A 12500-nucleotide genomic window follows, 5' to 3' on the forward strand; every position below is an offset into this window, starting at 1 on the left:
TTACAAGGCCGTTATTACAGCCATTTGGGATCAAGTTACAGAACTGGGTACAGAATCTCTAATCTCAAGTTCTCTAATAATAGAATACATGCTAAGAGTTGTAAGGTTACTATCGAAAAGAAACATTTTTCTATAATTGGCACCACAAAGCAAACTACCCATCTAACTACCCTTGAGTCATTGTTTATTTAGCACCCTTTCCCCTAGTTTAAAACTCAACACCTCGTCATCTCCTCTCTCTCCTGGCGTGAGGTTTTACGTTGTATGCAGACCTTACCGTTTTTAGTCACTCAGCTCTTTCCTTCTTTATGAATAGGTAGTTTTCTTCTCATTCCCTACTTTAACGTTCTGAGTATATTTTAATTTTATTGAAATTTTTAAGTTTATTTAATTCTTATTGTAATTTGTAAGTTTATTTTAATGTAGAATTTCAATTGCAGACTGATGATGTGTTGGTGACAACATGAAACGTTTCTTAATAACAAAACACGTGTACATGACTGTCGTCTGATTGGACACCTCTTCCTTTATTTTTATGGTTTTCCTGATGTGATATATATATAAATATTATATTATATATATATATATATATTATATATATATATATATATATTAGCCCCAACTGAATGGCTCTTGACTGGTGCCTATTTGAAAACATCAGTAGGCCTACTTACTGACTCCCAGAGACGGGCTGCATCGCAGCAGCTGCTTTGACAGCCCACTTCAAGTTCTCATCTGAAACGTTGCTCAGGTACAGATACAAGATGTCTACTCCGGGGAGCGGTTTCAACAGAGACACGTCAACCTGAGCTGCCAGGTGGATTTCTGAGGAAAGAGGAGATTCGAGGTTCAGAGGTCAAAGGGCTAAACATAAGAATTTTTTAGTTGGTGGGTACTGGACTTTTTTTTTTTTATACTTAGGCATCGCATATAAAATATCATAGTGTAAACTGTACTCTTACTAGAGCTTAATGATTAATTTATTGTTAATTGTTCATACATAATGAAAATTTTGTTTGATAAAACACTTTTTTGTGTCATATTTTAGTTAATATATTTTTAGCTACAGCAACAAATAGTTTTACAAATTCTGTCATTTTCAAGAAGTAGCGTTTTAGTTACTATATTCAAATTACATGCAGACCTTTAGGGCGAAATTAATTTATTTTTGTAGGTGGGTAGTCGTCCACCCAGTTAACATGTTAAGTTTAGGCTTGTCAAATCCTAATTTTCAGGCAAACACTAGATTTTTAGTTTTCTGTAAAAGAAAACTATTGTGCCAGCTTTTTCTGTCTGCCTGCCCTCAATCTTAAAAACTACTTATGCTAGAGGACTGCACATTCTTATGTTGATCATCCACCCTCTAGTCATCAAACATACCAGATTGCATCCCCCTAGCCTCAGCAGTTTTTATTTTATTTAATCGTATTTCTGGCAGCCATATAGGTACCAGCATCATAGGCCACCAACGGACCGTGGCTGAGTTTCTTGAGCCGTGGCTGAGGCCACCACTGGACAAAAAACCCGATTGCGTCAAAGAAACTTCGGTAAATTTTTAACTTGTTCTTTTACAGCTAAAACATGTTTCATAATTACGAAGATATTGATGATCAAATAACTTACTAATTATTTCATTTCAAATGGTACATCTTTTATTTATAGAGGGTTTGTCTTCAGTGAGAAAAACATTTATTCACGCCGTAAACATTTATTCAACATGTAAATATATTTCTAGACGATATACTATTCTTATAAATGGATATATTCACTTTTCCATATTTCTCGTGTAAGCAGTATTACCTTTCTTTATCTTGGACTTTCCTTCAGTAACTACTGAAAAGAAAGAAAAAAAAAACAGAGAATGTCAGCAACCTAGATACAGAAACTTCGACACCAATTGACCCCGATTTCATTAAACTTCTAACCCTATCTTCCACTCATTTTCCTCCTCATTTTCATATCGGAGATATTCTAAGAGAGTCCATTCACGCCACCCTTTCCAATCCTTGCGCCCCTTCCAGACCAGCCTATTATAAGCTCTGGAAAACGACAAAAGAGTAATAGTACTCACGCAGATCATCCAGACGAGACACCCTTTCAGTGATGTTGGACAGCTCGGATGAGACTTGTACGTAATGCTTTTCGCTGCCAATTCCTATGTACAGATCGACGACCGTATCCGGCACGGCGGCCAAAGCCCGGTTGTTCAGCCGTCCCCAGAATTTTCGAACCGGACAACTTCTCGAGTTTAGTGAGAAGCAATATTCATAAATTTTCTTAATGCTTATAATGGCCCTTTACGGGCTGCTCTATGAGCAAGAGCCCGTGCTGGCATAATGTCACCTTAATCTAAAACAACATTATAAGGGCCCATCGGTCCTAATAAAGGTTATTTACACTAATCAAAAATTATGCGTAAAGATACGTCCACACTGCCATAAAAAATATCATATACACCTGTTAGTACCTTATCACAGACGTATGACAAACACGTTGAACACACGTCAACTATTTACTGGTAGTTCAGACCAATGCTTCATTCAATTATCTAGCATTTACCAGAGGCTTTTTCTCCACTTACAGTAATTAACTCGTTTTCAACATGTCTGTGATAGTATGCAGTAAGTTGCCAGCATATGTTTGTGATATGTTTTATACTCTAGCAATTGGCCATCTTGGGAATTTCTGATAATTATTTAAAAATGAAAATGCATTTTTATAATTTTTAGGAATTCCCAATACTCAGAAATATCGCTGAGCCAGAGAAGCGAATGATAAGAAAAATAGAATATATATATATATATATATATATATATATATATTATATATATATATATATATATATATATATATATATATATATAATCAACTCGCTTAATTCCGCCATTCTTTTTAACAGTATTTGCCTAAAAGTGGGTCTTTTACCATAGTACAAGGCAATTGACTTGAAATTCAAGCTTCCTAAGATTATGCTGTTAATTTGAAATAAGTTACAGAAGACAATAGGAAATACAGAAAGAAGCGATCGGTTATTAGAGAACAAACAAAAGTAAATTAGTAAACAAATAAATTAATGAATAATTAGGTTAACACATAAACAAATCATTAAAATAGAAGATGAGTTGCATCCTCACGTGAAGTTTGGACGTATCTATTTGCACAACATCATCCTCGTAAACGAAAGGAGTTCGTTACCTTTCAAACGCCAGCGTCAGCGCCCCGTCCAGAGAGGTGTCGGACGCCGAAGGATACCTGAAGTCGTGTTTGAAGGTGACCTGACACAGCTCGCAATTCTCCTTCGCAAGGAGCGTCAGCAGTTCCTCCACTTCGGGAATGTCGCTCGGGTCCGTGTTGAGGTTCAGCTTGACCCTGCCCGCGAGGCCCGACCTCTTGACCCTCTCCGCATAGGCGGCGACTTTCGAGTCGGTGATTTCGTGTTCCGGGAACTGCAGAGGGACTTGCAGGGAGAACCTCCTCAACGACAGGGCAGCCATTGGTTGTCAGGTTCGACTCTGGAGCCTGAACGGAAAGAATGAGATTAATCATTGGATTCATAGAAATCTCGTAATTGCATGAGTCACTAAAACGGTGGAGAAATGAATTAAATTGAATGCATAGAAAACTCATAACTGCACGAGTCACTAAGAATATGGAGAAATATATTTAACAATAGCATGCATAAAAACCTCATAACAGCACGAGTGGCTGAAATGGTGAAGAAATCCACAGTGGTGCAGATGTAAATATATGATAGAAATATATACATGTATACAAATGACAGCTTTCGAGAACCTGCTCGATTCTCCTCTTCATTCTCCTTCTCAATTAAGTAGGAAGATCGAGCAGGTTCACGGAAGCTCTCGTTTGTGTGTGTGTGTGTGTGTATATATATATATATATATATATATATATATATATATAGTATATATATATATATATATACTGTAATAGCCACAATGCTCTCATAACTTCTTGAATTCTTTGCTCTTTTTTGTTTTTGGATACACTTGTCACTACAAAGCCTGAATATCCAAGTTCAAAGAAAAGTTTTTTTTAAGAAATCGTGATCACAAAATCTCCAAAAGAATTCAAGAAGTTAAGAGGGCATTGTGGCTATTACAGTTGCATAATATTTGGTAAGAAAGTGACCAGCAGATTCTACATATATACTCGTATATATATATATATATATATATATATATATATATATATATAGTATATATATATAAATATATATATATTTGATTAAAACTCATATATATACATTCACGAATCAAGTCCGTAAAACAAACTGAAAACATCAGCGTAAACAGTCTATAAAACCACTACAGCCAACACCTACCACTGCCTGTAACCAACCCCTTCCTTACCTTAACCTTGGAAAAGCACTTGGCCACCAGTGCCGGTGCAGAAGTGACTGCAGTGAGACCCACCGGTCCAGGCAGTCTCTGATATGAATACTTTCTTATCAAGATATTACGAACCCCCTTCAAGATAAACACCATTCGACGGTTTATAATCATATCTCGTGTCACTGTGAGCCGCCTTCCTCGCAGACTTCTCGAGGGAAAAAATTATTATTTATTATATATATATATATATATATATATATATATATATATATATATATATATATACATATATATATATATATATGTGTGTGTGTGTGTGTGTGTGTGTGTGTGTGTGTGTGTGTGTGTGTACTGTGAGTTCCTGTACTCATCATGACACAGACAGACGGATTTTGAAATATAAAGATCCTGGAATGCATCCATGATTTTATTTTTGTGAATCGAGACACAGGAACGAATAGATATAAAAAAAATTCATTTGATTGATCATTTTTATTTCGCCTCATCTTTCAAACTGAATGAGAGAGAGAGAGAGAGAGAGACGACCACGTCTCACCACAACTCCCGTAACAGACGTGTCTGTCCCTTTCCTTATCTTGAATTCTCGGAAAGACACTTTCTTGCCTTCCCAGCCCTGATAAAGCGGAGAAAAATATACACGCGAAGCTTTAGTGATAGCAAATCATACATTTAATCACAATCCATTCATGTCATGAATAATGCAGCACGACCGTTATAATCACCAGCGGATCCAGAAAATTTCTTGGGTGGGGGCCCACCAATTTTCATATTATACACACATACATGCATACATACATACATAGGCATCTTATACGTATGTTTATATACACATATATGTATATATATACATAATACATACACTCACATATATATATACACACACACACACACACACACACATATATATATATATATATATATATATATATATATATATATATATATATGATAGTCAGGAATCCAAGCGCTTTCGTCTTATTCAGACATCGTCAAGTAGCTCCTTGACGATGTCTGAATAAAGACGAAAGCGCTTGGATTCCTGACTATCTTTCCCGTGGTATTCGCTTATTTATGAAGTCACGTGCATCTACTGTGATTTTTTAAGCATATATATATATATATATATATATATATATATATATATGATATATATTTATATATATATATATTAATTTTTCATATTTCTCATTTGTTATTATCATTTGAATCTTCAATATTATTATTTTGTTATTATTTTTCATTGGGGTGGGTTGTGGGGCACACACACACATATATATATATATACATATATATATATATATATATATACTATATATATATATATATATATATATATATATATATATATATATATATATAATTCAGAAGACCTTCAGGCTGGCATTCTGTCACAAGATTCATTTTCATAAATGTATGTTGACGTAACAAACCATAAAAAAAAACAAAAATAACTAAATAACATTATTGTGAATTTACTGATAACTTTGATATGTACGACTATGACCAATATCTGGAATTGATCATTTTTGGGCAGCTAATAATAAATCAACACATTTACCAAGAAATCGCAGAGAGAAAGAGAGAGAGAGAGAGAGAGAGAGAGAGAGAGAGAGAGAGAGAGAGAGAGAGAGGGAATCTTTTCACTGGGCATAAAAACTATCAGTGACAAATAACATCTCCTCAGAAAAACAAACAGCTTCTTTCGGTGCTTGATTATCTTTTAATTCTTTAACTGTGAAATTCACTGACTCATAAAACGCACTGTTAAGATTCGATAACGATTCGGAGAAGTGATTTATCATGTATAAAAGAAAACTTATTTCTTTTATTTTTCTAGATTTATGACCATTTCTCTCATAAAATGGCCAAATGACTCATGTTGACCAGACGCCATTATGGTAATTAATGTAATAAAAACACGATCATGCCTACTTAGCCATAAGCCTACCTAGGCCTATACCCAACTCCAACTAAGATTCAGTTTGATGGCCTTCAAGTTCTGGTTGGAAGAGCTAACTGTGCGATTTATGTGAACATACGAGCAGTTTTTACGATCGTAATTCAACGAACACTTTCCTTATAGAATTGCCATCTTGCTGACGTCTCTGCTAGTCTCTGTTTTGACAGACTTTGGCAGGTTGTTGGAACGAGGAGGCTGGGTCTAGTTTAGAGGTGGATTATTTTAAGATTAAAAAAGTCCGCTCTAATACTATAAATGGGAAAAAATGACTGACAAGGATGCCAAATATTCTTAAATTCATCTTTGACTAGCTGAAGCTAGGACCGTTCTCTTCAACTCTTGCTGTTTTAGTAATATAAGGTAGAATCGGTGCTACTTTGGCTTTTTATCACGCTTCTTCTACTCCAAGGTACTAGTATTAAACATGTTTGGTAGCAGCCCCTCGAGGATAAAAGTATTATATGCACCTATTTCTATACTGTGTGGTCGACAAATTATATCAATAAACGATATCTTCGTGCGGCCGTCTGCTGTACATTTAACATAAGGTGTGTAGTACTAGCACCTCAGAGTAGGTGACGCGGATAAGCCAAAGTAGCACCGTAGAAACGTCCCCTCATTCTTTTTTCGTAGCGTGAACAAGTCCGTTACCTTTCTCTTTTTTGCCAAGTGAACGAAGTAATCTCACAAGAAAATTTAATGTTACTAAGGAGTAAATTATGGATTAGATTTGTAGATATCTAAGACGTTTTGACGAAGGTTGAAGTTATCTGGAGCTCACGGAACACATCGCCAGTTCTTGAGCCCTCAAGTTAAAAGAAAAAAAAATTAAGTTCCCGGGATGTACTGAAAAGGTAGAACAATCTAGAGAGTAAGTTGAAAACAGGAAAGAATTAAAAAATAATTGAGATCTCATCATATCACTTGGAGATTATACTTCATCAAACATAATCAAAGGGAAAAAAAGAACTTTTAACAAGGGAGCCGTTTTAAGGGGTCACCTGTATGAATACTACTTTGTGCACTCGTTAAGTCGAGGGCACTTATAGTCGATTCATTTAAGGTAGATTCTTGCGCCTACGAGACGTTTGTTTGGCAGCCTCTGATTGGCTGGTAGTGGGATGCAGACTGCTCGCTCAGTGGGTCATATTTTCGTTTGTAGCTTAGAAAACTAGCAATGTTTACATTTCTTCATTTATCTCATGTTTTACAAAAGATAGGAAAGTTTTGGTCATACCAAAGGATTCGGTATTAAATGTACAATTAAATAATCTTTTCCTTAAATCAATACGTTAAAATACAAAGGAATTTACAACGAGTAGAAGTGAAGAAGAAACATTTCATTCTTTATACCTGTTTTTATTCATAATCGGATTTTTGCATAATTCATGAGATCAAGATAAAATAAAATCTTGTGTTATTCAACAATGAAATCACCCTGAATACGATGGTGCTTTCAGATTTTAGATGCGTGTAATATGTAAAGAGAAAATGAAGAATATGTCTTATTATGTTACATTCGTGCTTGACTCGGTTTGACAATAGTGCCGAGAGACACATCGTTGGGTCTGGTCCTCTCAGCTAGAGCCGTTGGCGTGTTGCAGTTGCCAATTGCGATATGAGAAGTTTGCAGTTTCGAGACTATGTATTTACTGAATTATTATGTCATTACATTTTCTATAAATAAATGCATAGAATTCCCATTATGACTTTTGAACATTTTTACTCAAATATCATAAATGTCCGTATCTGGATATATCTGATAAAAGAAAGTAATAATCAGATGGATGCATCTGGTATCGTTGGCCGCGGGCGGAAATTCAGTTCAGGAATGAATTTGAAATCTACGGACCTACTTCGCAACCACTCAGCTCATCCTTAGTTTTAATGAGGTTGGTTCAACATATTGTTTTAATTTTCTAATTTTCTATGAATATATTTTCAAACGAACAAAGAGATATCAGAGACTTAATTGAGTGATATGAAATAATAATCTCAGTGGAGCAATAAACAATAATGATGACGTAAGAAATTTGTAAAATTTTAAATTTCTTTTTGTTCATATCGATAGCCTAATGACATTACCAGTGTAAGCCTAACTGTGGTATGACTTTCTTTCGTGTTTATGACAAATAATATTCTGCATGAATTTCCATTCTTTTTGTTTAAAAAGATGAAGATATAACAGTCTTTCTGATTAGTCTCATTATCCTACATGTACTATATATACATATACAATTATGCAGGGCTGTGGGAACGGTTACGAGAGCTATTCTAACTCAGGTATGAATTTAAGTGATTCAAGAATAATCAACTACCTCAGGAGAAAACTGAGCAAAATTTTCCTAAACATTGTTGTAGACATGTTGTCAAGTGTAACATGTATATAAAGGAGATAAACATTCTGGTGTAAGAGTAACTCAAGCAAATATGAAAAAGACAGTATATTATATTCGTTACATCGTCAACAAATTTTATGGTAGAAATAAAAATTTGTACTTTTGTTAATTGAGTGAACATATGAAAACCATAAGCTTTTGATGCTATTGGCCAGAGAAACAAGTTCTGTTATTTATCAGTGAGCCCAATAAAGCATGTATATTTCTCACTTAGACTAAATTGAAGCCAACACCCAGATGCATCCATCTGATTATTTACTTTTCTTTATCAGATATGTCCAGAAATACGGACATATATAATATTTTAGTAAAAATGTTCAAAAGTCATAATGGGAATTCTATGCATTTATTTATAGAAAATGTAATGACATAATAATTCGGTAAATACAGAGTCTCGAAACTGCAAACTTTCATCATATCGCCAATTGGCAACTGCCAAACACGCCAACGGCTCAGCTGAGAGGACCAGACCCACGATATCTTGCGTCTCTCGGCACTACTGTCAAACCGAGTCAAGCACGGATGCAACATAATAAGACCATATTCTTCATTTTCTCTTTACATATTACACGCATCTAAAATCTGAAAGCACCAGCGTATTCAGGGTGAATTTATTGTTTTATAACACAAGATTTCATTTTATTTTGATCTCATGAATTATGGAAAATCCGATTATGAATAAAAACAGGTATAAAGAATGAAATGTTTCTCCCTTCACTTCTACTCGTTGTAATTCCTTTGTATTTTAACTTATTGATTTCAGGAAAAGATTAATTAATTGTATATTTATACTGAATCCTTTGATATGACCAAAACTTTCCTATCTTTTGTAAAACGTGAGATAAATGAAGAAATGTAAACATATTGCTAGTTTTCTAAGCTACAAAACGAAAATATGACCCACTGAGCGAGCAGTCATGCCATCCCGCTACCCAGCCAATCAGAGGCCGCCAAACAAACGTCTCGTAGGCGCAAGAATCTACCTTAAATGAATCGACTATAGTTTGTAGTTGGCTCAGTGCCTCCAAGGGATTTTTGGTTAAACTAAGTAATAGTGGCTCTGTAAGTAACCCAGTTTCATTGCAGTAATCTGTAAAGCTTTAGAACGGTAAAGATATTGTGAATGCTGCTTAAATTTTACAGAAAGCTTTCTCCGCTTTCGTACGGAAAAGACTAGCCTATTAGGGTACATTCATCAAAAGTTTACAGGTTAGCCTAACTGTTCAACACTAGGCCTGCATTTGATCATCAGATCCAAAAATTAATTCACAAACGCTATCAACGCAATAATCGCTTACGTAACAAATGATGTGCATTTTATCGTTTAAAAGAAAACTATTCTTTAAATAGAAATAGACATAGAAAACTGGATATTATTTATAAGAGGGATAACTATCTTAGTTTCAATAGCCATACCACTTACTTTTGGAGACCACTTTTCTCATAAGTACTTAACATTTCTATAGAATTGATTTAAGTTACCCACATAAAATCGAACCAGTCTTAAAAAAACACTCGTGAAAGGAACACGAATATGGCAGACAACATAAAAGGGAAGGAAATCTTATGAGGTAATAACCAGCAACAATAAAATTCCGAGGCCTCCATAACCGCGGTTCTTAGGAGACGTTACAGTCATAAACTTTAAAAACTAATGGTCTCTGGACAATCAATAGCTCCCATAGGAGAGGAGATATAATCAGAGAGAGGTAAGTAATCGGGGAGATAGATGGATTCCACGTCCTTGGGAACGCAGCGTAATAGATTTTTTTTTCTTTGTCGCGTTAAGGAGCCGTAATACCACTTCGTACCAGCGTACATGTGTACTCGACTCGAGCGGGCTTTGGCGGGGTTGCTTTGTGCAAACTTCTCTGTAACATTCTCCGGCTGCTTTGTGCAGACTTTTCTGTAATTTTCGCCTGGCGTTTTGTAGATATCTGTAATTTCGTTGAGTGTTTTGTTCTAAAGAAAGGTTGCAGAGAAATGTGACTATATCAGTTAAGCATTGGCTATTTGGGTCCAGTGTCGTATGCTATTGCCATTTTCTGCACATTTATAAATAACATTATATATATATATATATATAGATATATATATATATATATATATATATATATATATATATATATATATATACACACACACACACACACACACACACACATATATATATATATATATATATATTATATATATATATATATATATATATATATATATATATATATGTGTGTGTGTGTGTGTGTATGTGTATGTATGTATTTGTGTATATGCACAGAAATCACCGTCTATAGCGCAACGAGAACGTTCTGAAAAGCCTCGAGCACGGAATAAACAATGCAAACAACCACTGCGCGGTAGTACGTACCTACGTTGTCATCTTCGTCCGACGAAATTCCTCTAATAACCACAGAAGACACAACTCTCATTTTGTTCCTTCACCCGAAAGTGATGAAATTTATTTCGGTACGAACAATTGCGGCAATGTCTCTCTCCTGTAGGTAATGCATAAACAGATAAAAAGCGTCTCCCAAAATGTTCCGAAACAGTATTTCACATTTGCACATATCTTTTAAGTTTTTTTCTTCATACTTTTAAAATTTTTCATACATTTTAAAATTTTTCATTCTTTTTAACAATTTTCATACTTTTAACAGTTCCCATACTTTTTAACAATTTTCATGCTTTTGAACCATTTTCATTCTTTTTAAAGATTTCCATACTGTTTAGCAGTGTTAATACTTTTTAACAATTTCAATTCTTTTAAAAAATGTCCATACTTTTTAAAAATTTTCATTCTTTTTAACAATTTTCATACTTCTTAAAAATTTGTATACTTTTTAACCATTTTCATTCTTTTTAACAATTTTCATACTTTATATAAAAAATTTAATACTTTATATCCATTTTCATTCTTTTTAAAAATTTCCGTACTTGTTTAACAATTTTCTTACTTTAACAATTTTCATTATTTTTAAAAATTTCCATACTTTTTTTTAACAATTTTCTTACTTAGACAATTTTCATTCTTTTTAAAAATTTCCGTACTTTTGTTTAACAATTTTCTTACTTTGACAATTTTCATTCTTTTTAAAAATTTCCGTACTTTTTTAACAATTTTCTTACTTTAACAATTTTCATTCTTTTTAAAAATTTCCATACTTTTTAACAATTTTCTTACTTTAACAATTTCCATTATTTTTTAAAAATTTCCACACTTTTTAACAATTTCCATACTTTTCAACAATTTTCATTTGTAATAATAGCAGGAATTGTTTAATAATTCTCTACATGGATTCACAAATTACACAATGCTATTTTTTACTGTATTATATAATAAGTACTGTGCGAATTTTCTGTTTACTCAAGACATATATATATGTATATATATATATATATATATATATATATATATATATATATATATATATATATATATATGACGAAAGAGAGAGGGAAAGGGGGGGGGGGGAATTAGATTAAAGACGTTTCTAGTATGGCAAAAATACTAGCATTGAAAATAATTAAGAATGGATAAGAACAATAGCAACTTCTTTTGAAACAATATCTTTAGGTAAAGCAGGAACTCTATTGTATTGTTCAGCTCTGTTAGCCAAGAAATAAAAAAAGAAAGTTAGAGACAATAGACGTACGAGTAAAAGAGAAAAAGTTACAAAAAAATTAGAAAAGGGGAATTGGGAGTATGATTAAATATTTAAATATAATTGAATGCGCTAAATTTCCTTATTACTTGGCTTCATCCAGTAA

The 12500-nt window shown here is 33.7% G+C and overlaps 2 protein-coding genes across 2 annotated transcripts in view; one reads left to right on the forward strand and one right to left on the reverse strand.

Annotated features, from left to right (window-relative positions):
- The window catches only part of LOC135225166 (uncharacterized), a 12102-nt gene extending 7598 nt beyond the window's left edge, over positions 1 to 4504 (reverse strand). Inside the window, exons 1-4 of the mRNA XM_064264405.1 lie at positions 4371 to 4504; positions 3196 to 3519; positions 2072 to 2238; positions 675 to 825 (exon numbers count right to left, since the gene is read on the reverse strand). Coding sequence (XP_064120475.1) covers positions 675 to 825; positions 2072 to 2238; positions 3196 to 3494 — 617 coding nt within the window. The 5' untranslated portion in view covers positions 3495 to 3519; positions 4371 to 4504. The remainder of the gene's footprint in view (positions 1 to 674; positions 826 to 2071; positions 2239 to 3195; positions 3520 to 4370) is intronic.
- A 5228-nt stretch (positions 4505 to 9732) lies between these two features.
- Positions 9733 to 12500, forward strand: part of LOC135225167 (mucolipin-3-like) — a 150484-nt gene continuing 147716 nt past the window's right edge. The window contains exon 1 of the mRNA XM_064264416.1: positions 9733 to 9794. The gene's annotated coding sequence lies outside the window, so the exon portion shown is untranslated. The remainder of the gene's footprint in view (positions 9795 to 12500) is intronic.

This window comes from Macrobrachium nipponense, chromosome 13, assembly GCF_015104395.2.
Source record: "Macrobrachium nipponense isolate FS-2020 chromosome 13, ASM1510439v2, whole genome shotgun sequence".
Lineage (NCBI taxonomy): Eukaryota > Metazoa > Arthropoda > Malacostraca > Decapoda > Palaemonidae > Macrobrachium > Macrobrachium nipponense.